Source organism: Caretta caretta, chromosome 6 (assembly GCF_965140235.1).
Source record: "Caretta caretta isolate rCarCar2 chromosome 6, rCarCar1.hap1, whole genome shotgun sequence".
Lineage (NCBI taxonomy): Eukaryota > Metazoa > Chordata > Testudines > Cheloniidae > Caretta > Caretta caretta.
Genome location: NC_134211.1, coordinates 20,102,776 through 20,122,965, shown reverse-complemented (window position 1 = coordinate 20,122,965; position 20,190 = coordinate 20,102,776). Strand labels below are relative to the sequence as shown.

At 43.1% G+C, this 20,190-nt stretch overlaps 1 protein-coding gene across 3 annotated transcripts in view; it reads right to left on the bottom strand.

Moving 5' to 3' along the window:
* PHRF1 (PHD and ring finger domains 1) overlaps nucleotides 1-20,190 on the bottom strand; it is a 45,649-nt gene that overhangs the window by 8,155 nt on the left and 17,304 nt on the right. For 2 of the 3 annotated variants that reach the window (XM_048854777.2, XM_048854778.2), the window contains exons 8-14: nucleotides 20,006-20,178; nucleotides 15,679-15,808; nucleotides 15,152-15,276; nucleotides 10,464-10,651; nucleotides 9,007-9,126; nucleotides 5,799-5,953; nucleotides 1,312-4,116 (exon numbers count right to left, since the gene is read on the bottom strand). In XM_048854777.2, coding sequence (XP_048710734.2) covers nucleotides 1,312-4,116; nucleotides 5,799-5,953; nucleotides 9,007-9,126; nucleotides 10,464-10,651; nucleotides 15,152-15,276; nucleotides 15,679-15,808; nucleotides 20,006-20,178 — 3,696 coding nt within the window. Of the gene's footprint in view, nucleotides 1-1,311; nucleotides 4,117-5,798; nucleotides 5,954-9,006; nucleotides 9,127-10,463; nucleotides 10,652-15,151; nucleotides 15,277-15,678; nucleotides 15,809-17,821; nucleotides 17,936-20,005; nucleotides 20,179-20,190 lie in introns of those variants that run through there. The other variant, XM_048854779.2, reaches the window with a different exon arrangement.

Here is a 20,190-nt window from a genome sequence, read left to right as displayed (position 1 = left end):
AACAGTGATAAACCCAATGCATCACAAGTACAAAGCAAGCCGTAAGATCTAGCGATGTGACTGGCTAAGAAAGAATTCTGTGCAGTGACTAAGTTTATATTTCACAACTTCTGCTAAGTGAGGATTTTCAGCTGCAAAAAGAAAATATGATTACACACACTAGCCCACATTTTCAAAAGTAACTAGTGATTTTGGGTGACCAGCTTGAAACATCTGAATTTTAGAGGCTGCTCATCACTTTTTGAAAATCATGCCCCAATAAGATGTTTGTGATGCAGTTCTACTCTGAAAGAGGTTTAACAGCCTTGCAAGGACAGACTTATGTTCATATTGTCTCACTGATTTCCATATCACATGTGCTAAGTAAAAAGATGATTTTTCTCCCAGTCTTGCACACTCAACCTGGGATCTGAGTCCAGCTGGATTCTTTCCATCACAATCACACACAGCACTGAGGCTCCACAAGACAAAGAAGGTCTGTGGCTACACCTGAACAATCTCACTGCCTTTCAATTACGAGCCAAGAGACATCTGTGTAAGCCTATTGTTTTTATTGGGTTTGCACAAGTATAACTGATTGGAACTTGTCAAACAATTCAGTTGATGCACAAGAAGGAACAAAATCCCGTTATGTCCCTCTTAGCTGTGTTGGCTCTGTAGGGCTAACAAGAGTGAAGAGCAGTTATCTGTGCCACTGGTCACTTTAGACAATGAGAGACCTGGTCAGCACCTAAAAATTAGATTGACCCAGCTCCATCGCACAGGGCTGTGAAAAATTTCATACCCTCTGTGATGTAATTAAGCCAACCTAACCCTCCCTCCCCCCATAGATGCAGCCAGGCTGATGGAAGAATTCTTCCGACTACCTAGCTATTGCCTCTCAAGAGGGTGGATTTACTACAGGAATTGAAAAACCCCTTCCATAGCTGTAGCAACTATCTATGCAGTGTAGTTGCAGCTGTGCTGCTTGTAGGGTAGACATACACAGTTATGACAATGACTTTTCTTCAGAGTTTCACTACACAAGTGTGAGACAGCTTTCTATTTCACCAACACGGTCCCTTACAGACAACATACTCAATGCATTATGATTATGGATATGATTTTGTCACAGTAAAATTAGGCAAAATTCACAGAGAAGTCATAGCAAAAATGTACAGAATCATGGCATGGTCATGGTGGGGCTGAAGCCCAAGCCAAAATAGTCAAGGAGATCTGTTAAAGTCATGGAATCTGTGACCAAATCATATCCTTAGTTATGACTTTTTTTTGGCAAAACACACACAAACCCCCCACACCCCACAAACTTACTTGGTGTTTTTTCAGCAGTCAATGCATCACTTTCTTCCTCTTGTAAATTCCATGTAACCCTTTTCACAAGTGCTTTAGCTTTCAACACAGGACCCTGAGATACTGCCTCCAGCTCAGGCTTATTTACATCATTGGCTTTTTTATCTAACTCGGGGCACTCATCGTTAGCATCTTTCACACACTCCACAACTTTATTTTCAGATAAGCTTTGGGTTGGTGTTGCGTCACTTTCATCCTGCACAATAACTTCCTTCTCTCGAGGTGATTCTATTAGAGATGGACACACTTCAATATCTTCTATTTTAGTTGTAGTCTCCTCCAGGTTCACACTGTTGTGGCTACTAACCACAGCTGAATCAGTCCCATCTATTAATTCCCTCTCAAGGGAAGCATCTATATTGTCGTGTGAAGCAAGAAAATGTGTGTTCTCTGGCAGCGGGGGCGCAGCTTCATTTGTAAATTCCTCAGAGATTTGCTCCATCTCTGCACTCTCTTGGGCATTTTCCTGTCGTACAGCAGTGTCTCTTGGAGTCTCCTTTTCGGGTATGCTGGCTGACTGGAGGTTTAAGGAAACATCTTCTGGTGTTGGCTCTTCCAGCTCTTGTTTCGAAGAATGACAATGTACAAAAACACTAGATATATTGTCATCTGAAGACCTCTGATCCTTCTCTGGAGTAGAAAGCGATGACCCCTCTTTTGGCTTGTGCTTTCTTTCCTTGGAGCGTGATCTAGATCGTGGCCTTTTCCCTCTAGATTTAGTGCTTTTGTGCTCCCTTGACCTCGATACAGAGGGTGACCTAGATCTCCATTTTCTCCTCTCCCGTGACCTGGATCTTGATCTCTTTCTCTCCCGTGGCCTTGAGCTATTATCTTTTTTATCGTATCTCTCATAGCTTTTGTCTCTCCTGTGCTTCCGCCTTTTAGTTCTCTCAATGCTATTTGATCGGGAACGCTCTCTTCCTCTTGATCGAGAGCCAGATCGCCTTTTCTTTTTTCGACTTTCATAAAACTCAAAAGAGGAGCTGTCAGGACTCCCTGAGCGTGACCGGGATTTCTTTCTGTCCCTGGACCAGGAACCTTTTGCTTTTTTGTCTTTCGTTTTATCCTTTGCTTTCTTTTTTTTTGATCGTTCATGACTACTGGAACGATCACTAGAAGACCTCCTGTTCTTGGATTTCAATTTGCGCATTTTACTGTAGTCCTCTTCAGCTGACCAAGAGGCGGACCTGGAGCTTCTTTCCTTCGAGCGTGTTCTTGACCTGGACCTTGATGGGATTCTCTTATGTTCTTTGAGGAGTGTCTTTTTTCTTTTCAATTTTTTCCGGCTTCGGGAGCTGGAGTTTGACCGGGATCGGGAACGCGTCTCTCTCTCCACTTGTTCTCTTTTATGGATTTTTTGCTGCCCATCATTACTAGAGTGGCTATCTGGCTCCAGCTTCATATTAACTCTAGCTAGGTCTTCTGCATCAAAGAACACACGAGGACTTTCTCTGCTTTCTTCTTTTAAATACTCCAGATTAGAAGTTCGTTTGACTGCAGAGGAAGTACAGGGACTGCTTTGAGATTCTTCCTCATCCATTTTTTCTTGTTCAGTATCGGAGATCTGTTCCACAATCCTACCCTCTATTGTCACATCATCATGAGACTCTGTGTTACTTGATGGAACATCAGATGATTCAGCACCCGACCCAAAGATATTTTCTACCGTGTAAGGGGTAAAACGACGTACAGTTTGAAATGTTTGAACTCTGGGACTTTCAATCGAAATGGTTCTGGTGATATTTGTTAGCGGCACCCCTGAGACAAGCCTTTCAGGACTGCTGTTTGTTGAACTTGAATCTGAGCCTGTTGGATCAAAGGGATCGTATAATATTTCACTTTTGATCTGCTTTGGTTTTTTAATTGAGAAGAGAGGGGAAGGATTCTCTTTCTGTTGCACTTTGTTGTCTACAGGGCGGAAGGTATTACAAAACCCAGGATTAGACAGTCTGCTGGAATGCCCTGCGTTTCCAGGAATATTAATCTTAAAGCTCTCAAAAGAAGAGCTTACACCTTTACTCCTGGATGACCCCAGCAGTGTTGTACTCCCATAGACACCTGTATTTGTGGAAAAAGAGCCTCCACTTGTGTGTGTCTGTTGTTGAGATTCCTTGGTATTTGACTTGTTGCTTTCCATCTTGCTACCTTTTCCTGACTGATTAGTGCTCCCTTTGCCAGTCAGCTGGGTTATACAGGAACTGGGGATGTCACAGTTTTGGTTCCCTGAAGGTTCTGATTCCGAATGCCTGCTGACGACTTCCTTTTTAATCTTTGGTATCCTGGGAAGCTCAGAGATATCAAGCCTCTTGGGAGCTGCTGGTTTTAGCAGCTGTCTCACTTCTACACTTTTTGAACTCAAATTAGAGTTACTGTTGAAGGGTTTTGAAAATGTGGAGCAAGAGGGCACTGCATGTTTAGAATCCCCATTAAATCTAGACATTTCATCTGATTTTAGACCAGGTCTGCTTGGATTTGCCACACTGAGAGTCTGAACAGATCTAGGAGTCATTGAATATTCTAATCTAACAGCTGCTCTTCCCGCTGTTGTCTGTGCCGGGTTCACTGCCTTCTTGAACCTGCTTAATGAGGATGATGTTGAAAATAAGCTTGATGAGGTGGTGTGAGGATTCAGCCCCAATGAAACTGAAGGTTCTGCACTGGAGCTGCTTGCTATGGTCCCTGAGTGCAATGTACTTGGTTGAAGATTTTCTCCTGATCCATCTTCTACTCTTAAGTCACTAAGTGAGTTTCTCTGCAGTGACGGAACTAAAACATACAAAAGAAAAAGTTACTCTTTTCAACATTTACTTCTTTTATTCCAAAATGAAAGTAACATTAACTCTGTACAAGTCTTAATCTTCCACTTTTGCCTGTGGAAGCATTCTTGGCAACAGCAAGCCACCACACCCACTACCATTTTAGTCAAATGCTCAAGGCTTATGTTGGACAACGGTGTCTTTGTGGCAATCAAATATCACTAGTAGAGTAGAAAGTGCACTTGGAAACACCAAAGGCCATATAATGAGATGGTCTCTAATCTTTTAGCCATAGACCGATTAACGTATGTGGACAGCGATATGTGGGGAACTAAAGAACAATTAGCTTTAAGAATTATGTTTAAGTTTTCAATATGAACAGATATTTTCCAAGATAAGAATGATTAAGTCAGGAGAGTGCATGTACCTGAATATATGAACACAGCACCTACCCTACCAAGTATTTAATTTTCTTGCCCAGCTCTTCATCGCTGTACTTTGTAAATGGTATGAACAGATAGCTCAGTGTACTTCACAAATAAGAAGGCAGTAAACATGTAAAATTCCAGGAAAAATGGGTTTTAAGTTCCCTTTGCTTAATCCAGTTCACTGAGAGTTGTGATAAATGACAAAACAGCTACAGTGCAGTACTTATATATAGGGCCCTACCAAATTCATGGTCATGAAAAACGTGTCACGGATCATGAAACCTGGTCTCCCCCCATGAAATCTGGTCTTTTGTGCGCTTTTACCCCATACTATACAGATTTCACAGGGGGAGACCAGTGTTTCTCAAATTGGGAGTCCTGACCCAAAAGGGAGTTGTAGGAGGGGAGGGGGTTGCAAGGTTATTTTAGAGGAGTCACAGTATTGCCACCCTTACTTCTGCGCTGCCTTCAGAGCTGGGCGGCCAGAGAGCAGCAGCTATTGGACGTGGGCCCTGCTCTGAAGGCACCGCCCTGCCAGCAGCAGCGCAGAAGTAAAGGTGGCAATACCATGCCATGCCACCCATAGTCCTGTGCTGCTGCCCTCAGACTGGGCAGCCAGAGAGTGGCGGCTGCTAACTGAGGGCCCAGCTCTGGCAGGCAGCGCAGAAGTAAGGATGGCAATACCATACCAGGCCATCCTTACTTCTGTGCTGCTGCTGGCAGCGGCTCTGCCTTCAGAGCTGCGCTCCCGGCCAGGAGCCACCATGCTCCAGCTGCCCAGCTCTGAAAGTAGCGCCGCCAACAGCAGCGCAGAAGTATGGGTAGCAGCACCGCAACACCCCCTACAACCTCCTTACGACCTCACCCACAATTCCTTTTCGGGTCAGGACCCCTACAATCACAACACCCTGAAATTTCAGATCTAAATAGCTGACATCATGAAATTTACAAGTATTAAATTCCTATGACCGTGAAATCGAACAAAATGGACTGTGAATTTGGTAGGGCCCTACTTATACAGTGACAACCACCACCTCCCATTAAACCAGTTCTTCCAATGACCTTGTCACTATGCAATTAAAACAGAAGCATGGGTGTACATGTCAAAAGCTTACTATTTTGACCCTAGTTACTACCTACCACCCTGATCCCATAAACGTTTATGTATATGCTCAAAGTTAAGCACATATGTAGTGTTTATAGGATAGAGACCCATGTGACTAAACACGAAACAGTTAATTAAGAACTGAAGCCAAACCCTCACCTGCCCTCTTTGCTGTTAGTGAACCATCTCTGTTGATGACCACATCAGACCCACTCATCATGAGGAGGCTCTGTCCAGACAGGATGCTTCCCAACAGGTCAGGCGCAGGGGAAGCTTCTGTTTCTTGATCAGGAATCAAGACAGGCACACTTCTCCTGCATGTTACAGATGGGTTACATTTTCCTTACTTTTACATTGCTCTCAGACTGTACAAATGGATTACATTACAATGAGACTAAGATCAGCTATTGGGGGCTTGCAAAAGAACTGTGTGCTCAGCCAGTACAGTTCCCTTTATAGGAGCTGACTTCACAAAAGGCATTCAGCTTCTGCTGCCCTCTGCTGAGAGGTGGTCAAAATACCTACTCTCTGGACTGGTGCCATACAATGGCAAAGTGAGTGGTTATATCAGATACCTGCATGTCTTCAGTATGCTCTGAAGCATGAAATCAGAATTAAAGCCAAATGCCTTCAGCCACTACAGTGGCCATCTGAAATAAAACTACTTGGAAGTGTCACTCAATTGCTTGAAAAACACACACTTTTTTACCAAGACCTTATTAATTTTTTTAATAACCATAATGTGTCATTCAGAAGTTTATCATAAGCATATCTCCCAACATAGCTGTCTGGTCTATCTCAACCTTTCCTCCCCATTCCCCAGTTTACTTTTCAGCAGACCTATATTACTATCTCATAGAATTTACTTAAGTTAACTTAGTGGTTTATGGGCACCTATTGTAAAAGAACCGGAGTGCATGACAAATTAAATCCAAGAGCTAGATTAATGGGCTCAACTACAGACAACACAAAGCCCTCTCCCTGTATTACCTAACCATTAGGGAAATTACTTACCTATACTTTGTCTCCTCTGGAGACATCATTTTACTGGATGCCTACTCTTGGGTCTTTTTTCTAGAACTTCCATAACTCTCAAATATTATTGGCTCACTGAGGCACCAGTAGGCACAGCTGAAGGGCAGACTAAGTGCCAGTGTCTCAGTGCCGTTTGGGGCACTCCACTTCAGTTCATGATGAGCACAACGCAAATAGCAGTCCAACCTTTAAAGTATTATTTGTGCCAGAAGTTTATGCCTACATGACAGAACTACCAGATAGTGTAAAAATGTTTGCCTTCTAGCTCTGATGGGAAGATGAGCAGTAATTCAGTCAAGTGATGTCTTCAGAGCTGCTGAATTACAGGTAAGTAATTCTGCCTTCTGAACAAGAAGCTACCCCCAAAGCCATCCCACAGGATCACTGAGACTTCCCAAAACCTCTTCCTCCAAATGAGAGGTGGGGAAGTGGAGAAAAATATCAAATAGCCAAGAGGCATGACCACATTATTCCTGAGATTATCTTGCTTGCAAACTAAAGACAGGCAGCCACTTAAACCCATCATACCATCGGGGCAGTGAGATGACAACCTGGAGCTCCCTTATTTTTCCAGTGGGGTGGGTGGGTGTGGGTGTGTGTTTCCAGTCTTCTCTCCCCCACACTCACTTTCTCCTTGCTCTAGTGGTTTTTTTACTCTCCTTTTTCCTTTCACTCATACCCTAATCTGTCCCCCGGCCTCCCTCATTCGCTCAGCTCTGTCCCGTCTCCGCCAGCCACCAACACACTGGAATCCTGAAGCTCTCACTGCACTTCCTTCAGCCAACTCCTCCAATCAACTGCAACTGAACGTCCCAGTTCCAGCATTCCATTCCTGTTTATTAAAGGGATACTGTCCCAAATATTCTGCTGCTTATTTGAACAGAGGAAAGCTGAATCACTGACTGCCCAGTACACACAACCAGAGGTTAAAAGTGAACACTCTTTCCTCAGTCTCCTTCTAACCTCTATCAAATGGCAGAGGAAACAGATTAGTCACCCAAATCATCTGCTAGTTTACTGATCTCCTTCTCAGATTATATGCAGCTTCTTGCACCGCATTGTGTAGAACCAGTTATATGCCCACTCTTCTGAAGTGCAATATGAGGACCCTTTTTTGTGGTGCACGCCACTTCTCAGACACAATTTTTAACTGAGAGAGACTGCAGGTTCCTCAGTGCTCCCAGACAAATGTTGCATTTTAAACATATAAGGTAACAAATGGCCCAACCACGTCAGAACAAGAAGGGATAACTTCCAAATCTGAAATTTCAAAATGTTAGTTAGATCTACTGAATGAGGAGCAAGCAAGGAGGATGTAAAAATGGGATACAGTGAATCACGAGGAAAGACAGCCAAAGAAAGCATGACAGAGTTTAAAGCACAAGGCTAAGTGCTTTAAAAAAAAAATCTCCCAACTGCAGGTGTCTCAATGTGACTAACTGAACTGTTACTAGTGTAAAATGTATTATAGTTAAGGCTATGTTCTAGTCACAGGTATTTTTAGTAAAAGTCATGGACAGGTCACAGGCAATAAACAAAAATTCTCAGCCTGTGACCTGTCCATGACTTTTACTATATACCTCTAACTAAAACTGGGGGTGGGGAGGGTGGCTCAGGAGGGCGGCCCTGGGGGCGTGGTGGGTGCTGGGGGGCATGCCGGGTACTTGAGGGGTTGTGGCATGGGGGGTGCCACAGTTGTTTGGGGGGGTGGGAATTGCAGCCCGAGGGGTGCCGCGGGTGCTGGGAGGTGGTTCAAAAGGGTTGGTGGGGCTTGATCAGGATCCCTGCCCAGCTCCTGGGAAGCAGCAACCCCAGCTCCTAGCTGCATGTGCTGCCTCTGCTCCACCCCAAGCCCCAGGTCTGCAGCTCCCATTGGCTGGGAACCGTGACCAATGGGAGCTGCGGGGGCAGGGCCTACAGGCAGAGGCAGCATGTGGACCTAGGAGCTCAGGGAGGGGAGTTCCTGTCACCCTTCTGGGGAGCCCCCCACCCCGAGGTAAGCACTGCCTCGCACCCCAACCCCTATCTCCCCGACACCTAAACTCCTGCTGCTGGGGGGCAGGGGAGGGCCCAACTTTGCCTCAGCAGTGGCCAGTGTACCTGGCTTGGGGGCTGCCCAAGCTGCTCAGGCAGCCCCCAGACCAGGCGCATCCATGACTTCCGTGACAAACACAAAGCCTTAGTTGAAGTTCCTTAGCAACTGCCCAAGAAAGGCCAAAATGTGCTCTGATTCTGGATACCCAGAGTCAAAAAGCTCATTCAGTCTTATGACCCAGATTCCTTCGGTCTGTTTTTATACAATTAAAAAATAATAATAATTTGGCTGCCTTACCCAGAAAGTCCAACAGAAACGGGTCTAGCCACAGGCCGATGAGATCTTAATGCTGACTGGGAAAGAATTCTCCTTTTGGCGCTCACAGGTGAAGCTGGGTTGGCTGGAATCTCTTCATTACTGCAGACACAAACACACACAAAGGGAAACTGTCAACTTAAAAACCCATGTTTAAACAATTATCTACTATTGACACCACAGCGAAGGCTACTAGACCTGAAAGAACATAGAAAAAAAGTTTCCTCCCTTTCTTTTAGTTAACTTTTTGCATACAATAGTTCTTTATAGTGGTTTGTATGGGTGTCTCAAACTGCAGCAGGAAGGAAGTTTTTTTGTTTCGTTTTTTTTAACATATGGATAAACACAACTATAAAATCACAAAAGTTAGGGGGATATTCAAGGGAAGGTGTCTTATCAGAAACAATCTTTAAATCTTTTCTAAAATATATTAGACTTCAAATGGGCAGTATCCCTTTAATGACAATGGTCAAATATGCTTTTTCAATTTAAGGTTAAGCTTTAAAAAGAGGTTTCAGACTTATTCATGAGATAAGTGACTCAGAAGTGGCATTTTGACATGATCTGGCAGGATTTCTTCTGATTCAAGATTCTAAAATTGAAGGGGAATGGGAGAGAAGAGACCCATATAACCCCACAGATTCATTGTACTTTTAGAGTTAAGGCACTGCATCATTATAACCCCCAAAATTTGCTAACTACTTCTTAATAAAGAATATCACATTCAGTCACTAGTTAGTTAACAAGAATCAGATTCTAAAGACACTTAAGTAGCTTCACACAGGTGACTAATGATTTTTGTATGCCCGACATGAGACTTCTTAAAATGGCTTGATTTTCAGCGGGTGGATATACTCAGCAATTTCTGAACATCAGGCCCCTCTAAAAAGTCTGAAGTTGGGCACAACCACTAGTCATCTTTTGGTCTGTAGTTTTATATTACTGGTAAATATTATGACTAAGGCTAAGATTTTGTCACCGTAATTTTTAGTAAAAGTCAGGGACAGGTCACAGGCTTCCATGAGTTTTTGTTAATCATCCATGACCTGTCCCTGACTTTTACTAAAAATTACGGTGACAAAAATGGGACTGAAGGGGTGATGCAAGCCCAAGACTGAGCCCTGCTGTGGTGGTGGGGGGCGGTCCAACACTCACCCCCTGCAGCAGCTCAGAGGTGTGGGGGCCCCCTGCCACCTGAAAGCTCCAGCTCCGCTGCTCCGGGGTGAAGCAGAAAATGTCACAGAGATCTCTGGAAGTCGTGGAATCTGTGACCTCTGTGACATAATCTTAGTCTTAATTATGACCCCGCCTCCAAATACATATATATTTAAAATATTTAATTTTGAAGGCATCCAGGTATTTAGTATTAAAATATTTTAACAGCATTAAAACACATCTGAGAAATTATCAGATCTGTGGTCTTGATCCCAAGATCTTACCTGTCATATGGGTCCAGTTCATAGGGATCTCCAAACACAGACAGAGAAGCTGCACCAATATCTGCTCTCATAAGGCCAAGTGAGGGTTCTATTGTTTTATACACAGAAGGGAATGAAGCTCCATGTACAGGTTTACCAAGGCCAAGAGTTCTTGCAATACGGGAGCGTGCAGTAACCTCATTTTTCACCTGGACGGGGTGAGGAAAAAAAAGTTATTAACTACTATGCATTGCAAGATCGGCTTCTATCAACATCCAAATTAGCTACAAGTGTAAGGAGGGAAGAGGGGGTGATACCTGGCACTAAAAGCATGTGGCAGTTTGCAAAAAATTGTTTTACTTTGATTTGGGTTGAAGTTTGCAGAGCAAGCAGGTTAAGAATGCGTGAGGCCTGCAGGTGTTGGGCATGAGTGTGCTCTGTGTTCGAGGCCCTAACTTCTCTCACTAGTGTCCAGCTGATATGGTGAGGACTGCAACGTTTACTATTTTTATTTAGTGTACTGTAGTCAGTAAAATGGAACTTGCATAGGTTGATGAGGGTAATTTTACATTTCTGTGTAAAAACATTTTTATTGAACCTGTACGTCATGCTTCTAGTATATACACTCAGTAAGTTGCACATATTACATTGAAAAGACCACTCAAGTTAATTTCTGAAATACGATACCTTAACACAAGGTTCTGTCGTTCAAAAGGGATGCTATCAAACTCCACATGATCTTAACTACTCTAAAGACAGTGGAAAGGGAAAATTGTAACTGTAGGGAATAACCACCACTTAAAGCAGAGTATGACAAGCTGCAGCACTGCAGTTGTGCCACTGTACTGCTTGCAGTGTAGACATACCCTTAAGTTTGACATGGATGTAAAAATTCCATAGTTTATCAGTGGGCTTAGAAACAGAGGGTGATGGAGACTCACATTTCAAGTGAGCGTGGACTGCTGTCAAACAAAAGTGGCAGTTCATGCGCAAGAGCAGAGTGTGAAATCTGCAGGGTTCAGTTTATACATTGAACCATATGTTTAATTCCAGGGTTTGGCAGCAAGCCATGCAAATATGCTTAGATGTTAGTTCAAGTAGACTAACTTCCCATTCTCCCATAGTGCAGAAGGAGTGAAGAAACTCCTGTTTCCCAGGGATTTCAGTGGAAGAGTTAGGGGCAGAAATGCTCAATCCCTAGCATTACTGGTCCAAATGAGAAACATGAAGAAGCTCTTTTCATACAGTGCTACAGTAGGAACACACAGTTACCAAAAGAAACTACACCATTTGCTCAAGAAACTCCCTGAAAACGCACAAGAACAAATCCGCACAGACACACCCCTAGAACCCCAAGCTGGGGTTTTCTGCTACCCAAGATCCATAAATCTGGGAATCCTGGACGCCCCATCATCTCAGGCATTGGCACCCTGACAGCAGGACTGTCTAACTATGTAAACTCCCTCCTCAGACCCTACACTACCAGCACTCCCAGCTATCTTCGAGACACCACTGACTTCCTGAGGAAACTGCAATCCATCGGTGATCTTCCTGAAAACACCATCCTGGCCACTATGGATGTAGAAGCCCTCTACACCAACACTCCACACAAAGATGGACTACAAGCCGTCAGGAACAGTATCCCCGATAATGTCACGGCTAACCTGGTAGCTGAACTTTGTGACTTTGTCCTCACCCATAACTATTTCACATTTGGGGACAATGAATACCTTCAAATCAGCAGCACTGCCATGGATACCCGCATGGCCCCACAGTATGCCAACATTTTTATGGCTTACTTAGAACAACGCTTCCTCAGCTCTCGTCCCCTAATGCCCCTACTCTACTTGCGCTACATTGATGACATCTTCATCATCTGGACCCATGGAAAAGAAGCCCTTGAGGAATTCCACCATGATTTCAACAATTTCCATCCCACTATCAACCTCAGCCTGGACCAGTCCACAGAAGAGATCCACTTCCTGGACATTACGGTGCTAATAAGCAATGGTCACATAAACACCACCCTATACTGGAAACTACTGACCGCTATTCCTACCTACATGCCTCCAGCTTTCACCCAGACCACACCACACGGTCCATTGTCTACAGCCAAGCTCTACGATACAACCGCATTTGCTCCAACCCCTCAGACAGAGACAAACACCTACAAGATCTCTATCAAGCATTCTTACAACTACAATACCCACCTGCTGAAGTGAAGAAACAGATGGACAGAGCCAGAAGAGTTCCCAGAAGTCAGCTACTACAGGACAGGCCCAACAAAGAAAATAACAGAACGCCACTAGCCATCACCTTCTGCACCAGCTCTCCAACGCATCATCAAGGATCTACAACCTATCCTGAAGGACGACCCATCACTCTCACAGATCTTGGGAGACAAACCAGTCCTTGCTTACAGACAGCCCCCAAACCTGAAGCAAATACTCACCAGCAACCACACACCATACAACAAAAACACTAACCCAGGAACCTATCCTTGCAACAAAGCCCGTTGCTAACTGTGTCCACATATCTATTCAGGGGACACCATCATAAGGCCTAATCACATCAGCCACACTATCAGAGGCTCGTTCACCTGCACATCTACCAATGTGATATATGCCATCATGTGCCAGCAATGCCCCTCTGCCATGTACATTGGTCAAACTGGACAGTCTCTACGTAAAAGACTAAATGGACACAAATCAGACGTCAAGAATTAACATTCAAAAACCAGTCTGAGAACACTTCAATTTCTCTGGTCACTCGATTACAGACCTAAAAGTCGTAATTCTTCAACAAAAAAAACTTCAGAAACAGACTCCAGTGAGAGACTGCTGAATTGGAATTAATTTGCAAACTGGACACCATTACATTAGGCTTGAATAAAGACTGGGAGTGGATGCACCATTATACAAAATAAAACTATTTTCCCGTGTTTATTTTCCCCCCATACTGTTCCTCACGCGTTCTTGCCAACTGCTGGAAATGGCCCACCTTGATCACCACTACGAAAGGTTTTTCTTCTCTCCTGCTGGTAATAGCTCACCCTACCCGATCACACTCGTTACTGTGTGTATGGTAACACCCACTGTTTCATGTTCTCTGTGTATATAAAATCTCCTCATTGTATTTTCCACTGAATGCATCTGATGAAGTGAGCTGTAGCTCACGAAAGCTTATGCCCAAATAAATTTGTTAGTCTCTAAGGTGCCACAAGTACTCCTTTTCTTTTAGTAGGAACACTAGCACTCTCAACATTAAGCAGTCATGGGATAAGATGGAAGGTGCTCTCATGAATTGGTAACTGGTTAAGAGATAGGAAACAAAGGGTAGGAATAAGTTTGCAGAATGGAGAGAGATAAATAGTGGTGTCTCCCAGGGGTCTGTTCTAGGACCAGTCCTATTCGACATACTCATAAATGATCTGGAAAAAGGGGTAAACAGTGAGGTGGCAAAATTTACAGATGACACAAAACTACTCAAGATAGTTAAGTCCCAGGCAGACTGTGAAGAGCTACAAAAGGATCTCTCAAAACTGGGTGACTGGGAGACAAAATGGCAGATGAAATTCGATGCTGATAAATGCAAAGTAATGCACACTGGAAAACATAATCCCAACTATACAGATAAAATGATGGGGTCTAAATTAGCTGTTACCACTCAAGAAAGAGATCTTGGAGTCATTGTGGATAATTCTCTGAAAACATCCACTCAACGTGCAGCAGCGGACAAAAAAGCGAACAGAATGTTGGGAATCATTAAGAAAGGGATAGATAAGATGACAGAAAATATCGTATTTTCTCTGTATAAATCCATGGTATGCCCACATCTTGAATACTGTGTGCAGGTCTGGTCACCCCATCTCAAAAAAAGATATATTGGAATTGGAAAAGGTTCAGAAAAGGGCAACAAAAATTATAAGGGGCATGGAACGGCTTCCATATGAGGAGCAATTAATCAGACTGGGACTTTTCAGTTTGGAAAAGAGATGACTAAGGAGGGATATGATTGAACTCTATAAAATCATGACTGGTGTGGAGAAAATAAATAAGGAAATGTTATTTACTCCTCCTCACAACGCAAGAACTGGGGGTCACCAAATGAAATTAATAGGTAGCAGGCTTAAAACAAACGAAAGGAAGTATTTTTTCACACAACACACAGTCAACCTGTGGAATGCCTTGCCAGAGGATGTTGTGAAGGCCAAGACTATAACAGGGTTCAAAAAAGAACTAGATAAATTCATGGAGCATAGGTCCATCAATGGCTATTAGCCAGGATTGGCAGGGATGGTGTCCCTAGCCTCTGTTTGCCAGAAGCTGGGAATAGGCTACAGGGAATGGATCACTTGAGGGATTACCTGTTCTGTTCATTCCCTCTGGGGCACCTGGCATCGGCCATTGTCGGAAGACAGGATACTGGGCTAGATGGACCTTTGGCCTGACCCAGTATGGCCGCTCTTACGTTCTAAATTTACTGAAGACAGTACTGAGTAGTAAATAGATGAAAAAAGCTCCTCTATTAAGTATCGTTCTCATAGGACTATATTATATACATTGTACATAATTCACCTGTATTCAAGTCATGCTTGTGGCCATTAAAACAATGTATTTAGTGTGTGATGGCTTACAGTGTTACACCAGAGAAATTAAAATAATGGCAGAGACTTTTTTATACCAGCATAAACTGATATCTGAACTTACTCGTATCTTCTTCCCCTTTCTCCTCTTTACTCGACGCTTACGTCTCTTGATCCATGTCCCTGAACTCTTTTTTCCAACGGAAGACTTTGTCTGAGTTCTTTTTTTGCCTGCTTTCTTCTTTCTACCTGAAGAGACAAGCATAGCAAAGTATTTGACTGACAAGCAGAATTGTGTACACACACACACACACACACACACACACACACACACACACACACGTAAAGTTTCCCTACAGACTACAAACAAGTTTACAAAAGAAAAAGCTGTGATGTGCTGCAAAGGATCCAAAAACTAGAATTAAATAGTGCAGTTGGAAGGGTAGGGATATAAAAGCTCGGTTTAAATGCGTCACTGGTTTTTAACTGAATACAAGTTCTCTTTAAAAGCATTAGAGTGATGTAATCATGCAGTACCATGGAGGTAAGCAGACATATCTACTGTACTGTTTTCAGTTTGTCTCATGCTTTGTTCACTGAAACCTTTTACTTTGTAGACTAGGAATCCTGGAAGGGTTCTGATCCCCTCACCTGTTTTTCTTTTCTGCCTAGCTGGCGCCCGTGGTTGCAGAGGTCGCTGGTATACCGCTGTGCTTAGCCCTGCTGCAACTGCATCAATTGTTTCATCAAGAAGAGAAGACATCAGATACCTCGGCACATGCTGCATTTCAGAACAAGAAATCACATAAGTTATACATATTGTAAATGAGCAACAAAAGTTTGAGATTGCTTTTTAAACAAGTGCAACAAAACTATTTGTGATTCAGCACCAAAGTTCGCTTTTCCCCGACCATCATGAATCAGGCTGTCAACAAGAAATGGTTCACCTTTAACATTAAGTCACTTGTATCACCAGCACATGCTGCATCTCAAGTGAAAACTGACATAGCTTTTTAAATCTGCCTCAATGTTTAAAGCCAGGGACATTTTTACTCCAATGCTTTATTCTGTTGGGAGAATATCACATCCACTGTCACTGTGAAACCTCCCCAACCCCACACAACTGTCCACTGGCTTCTCCCAAAGCAGGACTAATCCATACTGACCAAAAATGAAAGCAAAGTTGAGGCAGTGTGGGGCCCAAGATCTTAGCTTCCTCACTTTTCAGGCTACATTTTCCCCTTAAGCCCCCACAGACACACCAAAGGCGGCAAATCTCAACACCAACATCCTGGAGCTGAGCTTAAGGATAAGAGAGAGACTCCTCTTCAGTGTCACTTCCTCGCAATAAGCAGGAACTACTATTTCATGGCTCAAGTCCCTTTTCCCTTGCACAAGAGGTGCGCACCCACCTCCAAGATCCAGCTCCTGAAGGTCCTGAGTTTAAAGTGCGAAACTCAGGACGTGAAGGGTATTTCTACACAGCATTTTGAAGCAGGCTGCCAACCTGGGCTGACAGGAGTAGGCTAGTGGGGCTTGCACTAGTGCTGTAAAAATAGCTGTACAGACAGCACTCTGAAGATGTGGCTCGGGCTGAAGCTCAGGCTCTGAAACCCAGGAAGGGGGGTGGGTTGTGTAGACCTAACCGAACTCTGATCATCCAGAGGAGATTAGAGAGCTCCCTTGATTGTCCAGTGGTAGCACAGCTTTTAGTAAAAAGGTAAAAAAACAACAACAACGTACTCTAACCCAGTAGTTCTCATCCAGGGCCATTGGGGGTACTCAGAGGTGTTCCAGGGGTATATCTACTCATCTAGATCAGTGTTTCTCAACATGGGGGTGCACAGGATGCATTTAGGGGAGTTGCAGAGTGCAGGGCTGGTGTTAGGGGGTGGCAACCACGCCACAGGGAGCTCCGTGAAGCTAAGTTACATGCTTCAGCCCCAGGTGGCGGGGCTTCGGCTTCAGGGGTACACTAGCTTGGAAAGGTTGAGAACTACTGCTCTAACCTAACCAGCTTGGTTAAGTGCTATGGTTTTGTGAAAGCCACATCTACACCACATATTACATTGAGAGTTCAAGGGGAAAAGCAATTTCAAACCACCATAAATTCAGAGATATTATTGCACTACTTTAGAATAACTCATGCTGATACAATGCTTGCAGTGTACCAGCCTATTACATTTGTATATATTTACATAAAATATGTAAACAAACTTACAAAAAATGACTTTTACATATAAACTCCTATACATGGCATACACAGGACAGAAAAACTGCTCTAGAAGTGTTTTATGGTTGCAAAGTAAACAAAATGGGAAATTAACAAACTATAGCTGACAGAAGAAATTTCATCTCAATGTGGTGTTAGCATTGAAGACTAATGAACACACTTTAAAATGTGAAACACACCCCACAAAACTTTTTCTTTAAAAGGTATTCATTAGGGCAGAACTGCATTTTAAGCTCTGTGGATGCCAACATGTGCCACACACAAACATTTTCTGTTGGGGGGTGGGAGGCGAGAGGAGTAGGGGGTACCTAAACATTGAAGATTTTAACTATACCAGGTACATCTGGAATAATGCATGAATTACACAATGAAGTTTCTCCTTCCCCAAATACTAGAGGTAACTGAGGATATGAAATCAACACCTTTCTGTATGTGCCATGGGGCACAGCAGAAGAGCTTCTCTTAGCTATTGGATTTTTACTTGAGCTCTCGGGTCAAATTTAAGTATCAGCTAGAGTAAGAGAGGTGTGCTTTTTTTAAAAATGAAGTGAGCAATAATACCTTTCTAGGGAAAGTTTGTAATCATCTCTGCAGATTGGAGAAGTGGAGCTCGGAATGATTTCTTGAACAGGAAGTACTTGGCACCCAGTCTTGCACTACTATGCAACGATTAAGTCCCCGTGCACCACCTCTCTCATCTGCAGGGAGACAGCTACACACTGTATTTATAAAACAACAGGTAGGGAGAGAATAATAAAGCACTAGCAGTTACCCTGCAAAACCTTTGATTTCAAAACACTTTTCTAGTGTGACTGTATTAAGCAGTTACCATCTAGGGTGAGAAAGGGAACATCATCTACCAACGACTTTCATCTATATTTTTCAAAAGTACGTCCAACATTTTGTGGGATTTTTACTGTGTTATTGATCCTTTTTTAATTTGGGGGGCTGAAGATTGGGAGTGAGGAGTTGTGTCAACATACCATCTGGCATGACCTACCTCCAGAAAAGAGACTAACAAATTTAAGGCCTATTAGGGCTCTTTGGGGAAAGTCCTAAGATCATTTAACCTAAACCATGTTAAGGAGGACCCAGTGCATGCTGGAACCTTGCATGCACTTTGTTTTGATGACTGGACTTTTTGCTATATTTCAGATTGCTTTGAGTTTGTTCAAGATCTGTTTTTAAATAGCATTGTTTGAATTAGATGCACTACTGGAAAACTCTGAAAGGAAAGTAATTACTTCTCAGCCCATGGGAAACCGAGACAAGGTATCTTAGACTGAGTAACTTAGAAGGGAAAGTCTTGGTCTTTTGTTCTGCTTTTGTCATTTTGTTGCTTCTTTATGTCTCTACTTTGTTCTTCTTTATTTTTTGTTCCTAGTTATAGGTATCAAGGCTATTGAGCATCAGGCCATGGTTTTTCTCAGGTTTCATCTAGATTTTGTTTTACTGTCTTGTCTGATTGCCAGCTTTAACCATTGGGGGGATGGGAGGGAGGGAAGAGAAGCATCATCTCACCTCTGATCCAGCTTTCTTCCAAACCAGACCTCAGGATGATTAGACACTTTGCGCATCACTCAAACTGACACCAACCTCAAACTGACAATCACCACCCACTCACCCTCCACTGGACTATGAAAAGAAACCTATTTTTTCTTCTTCTCCCTTCTACTGTCTTCTCTCTTATCTATGACAGGTTTCAGAGTAACAGCCGTGTTAGTCTGTATTCGCAAAAAGAAAAGGAGTACTTGTGGCACCTTAGAGACTAACCAATTTATTTGAGCATGAGCTTTCGTGAGCTACAGCTCACTTCATCAGATGCATACGGTATGCATCTGATGAAGTGAGCTGTAGCTCACGAAAGCTCATGCTCAAATAAATTGGTTAGTCTCTAAGGTGCCACAAGTACTCCTTTTCTTCTCTTATCTATGTTTGACTATCTCTGTAGAATTTGACTTGACAAAGCTTGCAGCTTTGCAAGTATGTAGAGAACGTTTTGGTTGCAACTTAGATATTTTCAACAACTGAAACAGATTGTTTTGCAACTTGCCAGTTTTCCTGTACTTCCAGCAAACGAAAGGGAAGGGATAACCTCATATAGCGTTACTGAAAAATTAAGTGTCTGAGACCATTAAAAAGAACCCAAAGATATACTGCCAGTCATGGGTACAGAAATAACCTCTAAACAGTCTATAAGCCATGACAGGTTGGGGCGTGAATTAAGAATTTTCAGGTTTATGCAAGTGAAGCCCTAACAGCATTGGCTAAAGCCTATACAAGAGCTTCCTGAGTTTTCAATGCACTTCAGTAGTTCTCATCTGGAGGACCCTAGTTATTCCAATCATGACCACGGAAGAAAAAAAACTAACAGTTTTGCACAACTGTGGGAGGACTTTGCACTGTGGACTAATATCCTCTGGGGTTTCAGAAGGATAAATTCAATTCCACTTGTGACTCAAGTATTAAAATGCAGGTCTCCAGAGCGGTCTGCAAATTAGTGGACTTCTCAAATCAATTTTGCATCTATATGATTTGCTCACACACTGCACAACTGGTACTGCAATTAGTCTCAATTTACCAGAATGCAATTATTTAATCCTGGACAATCAGAATTCCATTGCTACCAAACCTGCTGAGCTAGTAATGAGCGGGCTTGTTTTAACTCTCTTAAGAGAGCCTTTCAGAGACTTGATTTTAAATTTTAAGTTCATATTTCTAGGCTATCTGGACACTTCCCAATACCTGAATTTGCTGTGCAGTTGTTATTCGGTTTCTGTTCACTGTTGCCCTAACTCGTTCGCTCTGCCGAGTCCTGGCTATTGCTCGAGTTCGGACGTTAAGACGTAGCCTACTGGTGGTAGGGGTGACATCAGCTATGAGGGCAGCAACCTCTTCTTCACTCACATGATCTGTATCTGAAAAGGAAA